The following is a 3,731-nucleotide window of genomic DNA, read 5'->3' as shown; positions in this document are numbered from 1 at the left end:
CCTCCCCCGTCTAGGACTCTGGACTTCGGACGCGGCCAGTTTTTATCCCTTGAGTTTCTCGCAGATAATTTCTCCCCCCTCCGCCCCCCCCTTCCCCCCCACCAACCTACCTGGGTTAATAATGAGCAGAAATGACGTGGTGATGACCACCTTGAGGTGCTCCAGGTTGACGACAATGGCCTTATCACGACACAGGATGGCCGAGGGGTAGGTGGTGGACATGCCCGGGTCCAGCAGCCGCAGATCGCGAGTCTGAATACCCAGTTTGTGAGTGATTCGCCACTTGTCGGCCTGGAGTGCGGGGTATGTGTGATGTGTGTGTGTGGGAGGGGGAAGGGGCACGAGTGTGTGTGTGGGGGGGGAAAGACGAACCACAAACGAGTGAAGCTGCTGCCAGGTGTGTGTGTGTGTGGGGGGGTGTTGGGGTTTTTTCGCATGACATCAAACGGCATCTGGGTCGCATGTGGGGTTGTGGCCGCATCCACCCTAACAAGACATACAACCTAACCGCCATCCACCTGCGCCTGCCCGCGTCCACCTACCCACCTAGCCACCTGAGGGTGAGTGCCCGCGGCGGTTACGACAGCACCTCGACGCGCACCTGCAGCAGCGACCGCTCGCCGTTCTTCTCGATTCGCAGCCACGTGCGAAGGACCGCGGATTGCTTGTTGGACTTGCCGGATTTGCCCGGCTTGCCCGTCAAAGTCCGGTGGTGATGACCGCGAACAGCCGCGATACCGCCAGGAGGAGCGCCTAGGGCGCCCTCCGGACGACCTTCGTCGCCGGAGTTAGCAGCTTGCACTGTGACCGGGTCCATGTCCGGCCCGGTGCCGATCAACATCGGGACATCAAGGGGTCCATCGGCGTCGGACTCCGGCCGCGAGTTGGCCTCGTCGTTTGACATGTGACGATGCAGCATTTTCAGGCCTCCCAGGTGCAGTCCGTCGCCGGCGTCGGCTTCGCCGTCGGTTTCGACGGGAGTGTGCATTGGCAGGAGCACATCGTCGTTGCTGTCCGGCCTGTTGGGAACCCTGTCGGGGTCCCCCAGGTGGATGGCGACGGACTCAGCTCCATCGCCCTCCTCCTCAGCTGCAAATCGGACACCGCTGCGTCCGCGCCGGCCGCTGGACATGGCTTGTTGTTAGACCGGTCTGGAGCCCTAGAAGCCTATTATGATAATACAGCAACTGTCCGCTGCAAAAGGACAAGGCGCACGAAGGCTCTATCTCCGCCTAAATGGCCCAACCAACGGACGAGTGGCAACCTGCCAAAGCTTCCCTCCTCCGAGACGCAGCCTCGCAGTTGGGCTAGCTAGAAATTCCTAAGCATCACACGCGTTGTGTGTTCGTCTAAAGCGTGGCGACTACATTTCGGTACGCTCAGAAGTGTATTTGCAACAAATTGATAAAACTGAGCAGCAAATGGATGAATTTAAAAACACGCCTGCCAAAAATCAGTATAATAAGTAAGGCCAAGTTACGGCCAGCAGCCTCGCCAAGCTGCGTAACTCGCTTTGACCGTGGCAACTGATCAGCAAATATGATATGCAACGAAGCATTGCATAGCCTGGTTACGGGGATAGTTCCTCTATGCTGTAGGCCATGACGCAGCCAACGGAAACTGTATCAGCAAGTACTGCGTCACTAAAGGGCCGGCGCATCGCCTTGCGAGGCACATTCCCTTTTGGCAAATATAATCTTTCGACTGAATTGACAGATGTTGATGAAATCTTTATCCAGGATTGCTGTCGACACAAAATCTAGCTTGTTGCACCTTTTCGCGTCCCAGGCTCGCCGTCTGGTAGCGACCCCAGGGCCCAGGAAGTCCTTATCTCTTAATGCAAGGCCCACGGTCATCACAGCATCGACAGCTCGCCCATCCGTGCGTTCCCCGCCGCCTCCACGGAAGCCTCGAGCCGGGCCACCCAAGCACCAAAAGCCTCGGCGGAGCCCCCCAACCCTCAACACCCCGCGAGCACCAACTTCCTCGCTTCGCCGAATCACCTTTCCTAGTCCACCCATGGATGCAGCAGCCAGCCAAACAGCCACACTGCTCGTCCAAAATTTGATGATTCTGTGCCAACAGCTGAGGCTGCCTATAAGTTACAAGGTACGACAAAGGCGCACTTAGACATTACTGCTAGTGTGCCTGAACGCCGCGTCCCCAGCTCTTCACCCCACAAACCCCACTTGCGTGTGTGTATGTGCACATGTAAACACGTACATGCGTGCGTACACACATAACAAGTACATTCATTAGATTACATACGTACATACGTACATACATACGTACATACATATAGGACAGGCGGCTGGTAGAGGTTAAGGCCTGACTTCTGCTCCCAGTCGACCCAGTCGACCTGGATTCAAATCCGCCTGCCGGCTCCTCGGGTGTTTGAGGAGTGATGAAATGGGAGGTGGCCCCCCATCATATGGACGGTGTAGGACGTGATAATATCAACTTGCGAGCTGACCAGGAACTAAGTTGATGCGCCGTTGATCCGCTAGATTTGGTTGGATGCTGGTGGTGAGTTGCTGAACCCAACGAGCACATTCTGAAGTCGGATGGGGTGACGGATTAGGGTGCCCCTCTAGCAGGGGAGAGCAGGGACTGCCCCGGGAAAGGGGGCCGCTGGCGAATTAACCACCCTGTAACAACATACATACATAATTACATACATACATACATACACAATCGAAGTTCCCTGAGACCCCGCTGCGGGGTGTCGTACGGATCGTACACAGGTCCATGAATGGCCGAGTGAGGCCGTTGTCGAACCCGCGGCCAACGGCGGCGGCAACGGTAGCGGCGGCGGTGGCGGCAGTACGGCCGACGGGGGTGTGGTGGACGGGGTCGTCAAGGAGGCCGGCGGCCCCGCATCCCGCCAACGGCGGTTCAGCATGGTGGTCCACGTGCACGGCGACCATGCCTTCAAAAAGTACCTCCAGAACTTCAGGTACAGCAGTACGACAGTACGACTTGGCTTAGTACGACACCAGTCGCAGGAGAGGACGTGGCATGGGTTGCGGGGGCTGTACACGGGCATGGACTGCCCACTAGGGGTGCTCTTGACCCGCCGACACACACACCGCTGCTGTCGTACATGCGAGGGTAGCGCTTTGTACCCTCTTGGCGCCTAGCCGGCCGCTTTGCACAATGGTGGACAGACATACATATACATATATATACAAACACAAATTATACAGTCTTTGAGAGCTTCTGAGTCCTGTGGTCCGCTCGCTTGTGACCACTGCACGTAGTCACCCCCCTCCCCCACATACATACACACACCACTCACCCCCCGGCCCCCCCCCTCAACCCCCCAGCTCCTCCGACCTGCCCCTCTACCGCGGGCTGCTGCTGCAAGTGGAGACCAACGAGGACCTGTCCAGGCTGGTGGCCGCCAGGGTCCAGCAGGCCTTCCTGCCCAAGTTTGAAAACGAGGGACAGGTGGGTATGTATGTATGTATGACTTAGATTACACTGTGGGCCGTGAGAGCCTGGGGCCGAAGCCGAAACACCGCGCAAGGGTCGGGAGCACACAGCACAAGCCGCGGCTATTCTTGTACGTATGTATGTACATAGATGTTTTTGCGCGGCCCCTCTCTGCCTCTCAACTACAGGACACCTCCGTAGCGGACCGGGTGGTGGCGGCGGCCGCGGAGGGCCGACCCACCATCATAACCGTGAAACACAGCGGCAGCCTGGTCACGTTGTCGTACGACGGCGGT

The 3,731-nt window shown here is 57.8% G+C and overlaps 2 protein-coding genes across 2 annotated transcripts in view; one reads left to right on the top strand and one right to left on the bottom strand.

Moving 5' to 3' along the window:
• mrs3 (Mg2+ transporter protein) overlaps positions 1-1,569 on the bottom strand; it is a 5,713-nt gene extending 4,144 nt beyond the window's left edge. The window contains exons 1-2 of the mRNA XM_002951636.1: positions 602-1,569; positions 111-291 (exon numbers count right to left, since the gene is read on the bottom strand). Of these exons, the coding sequence (XP_002951682.1) occupies positions 111-291; positions 602-1,132 (712 nt within the window). The 5' untranslated portion in view covers positions 1,133-1,569. The remainder of the gene's footprint in view (positions 1-110; positions 292-601) is intronic.
• Positions 1,570-2,019: 450 nt separating this feature from the next.
• VOLCADRAFT_105196 (uncharacterized protein) overlaps positions 2,020-3,731 on the top strand; it is a gene marked incomplete at its 5' end in the record, with an annotated part of 11,362 nt that continues 9,650 nt past the window's right edge. The window contains 4 exons of the mRNA XM_002951731.1: positions 2,020-2,109; positions 2,745-2,956; positions 3,327-3,450; positions 3,624-3,729. Coding sequence (XP_002951777.1) covers positions 2,020-2,109; positions 2,745-2,956; positions 3,327-3,450; positions 3,624-3,729 — 532 coding nt within the window. The remainder of the gene's footprint in view (positions 2,110-2,744; positions 2,957-3,326; positions 3,451-3,623; positions 3,730-3,731) is intronic.

The sequence above is a fragment of the Volvox carteri genome (assembly GCF_000143455.1).
Source record: "Volvox carteri f. nagariensis unplaced genomic scaffold VOLCAscaffold_25, whole genome shotgun sequence".
NCBI lineage: Eukaryota > Viridiplantae > Chlorophyta > Chlorophyceae > Chlamydomonadales > Volvocaceae > Volvox > Volvox carteri.
The sequence above is the reverse complement of the archived record's forward strand: the minus strand, read 5'-3'. Positions and strand labels throughout refer to the sequence as shown.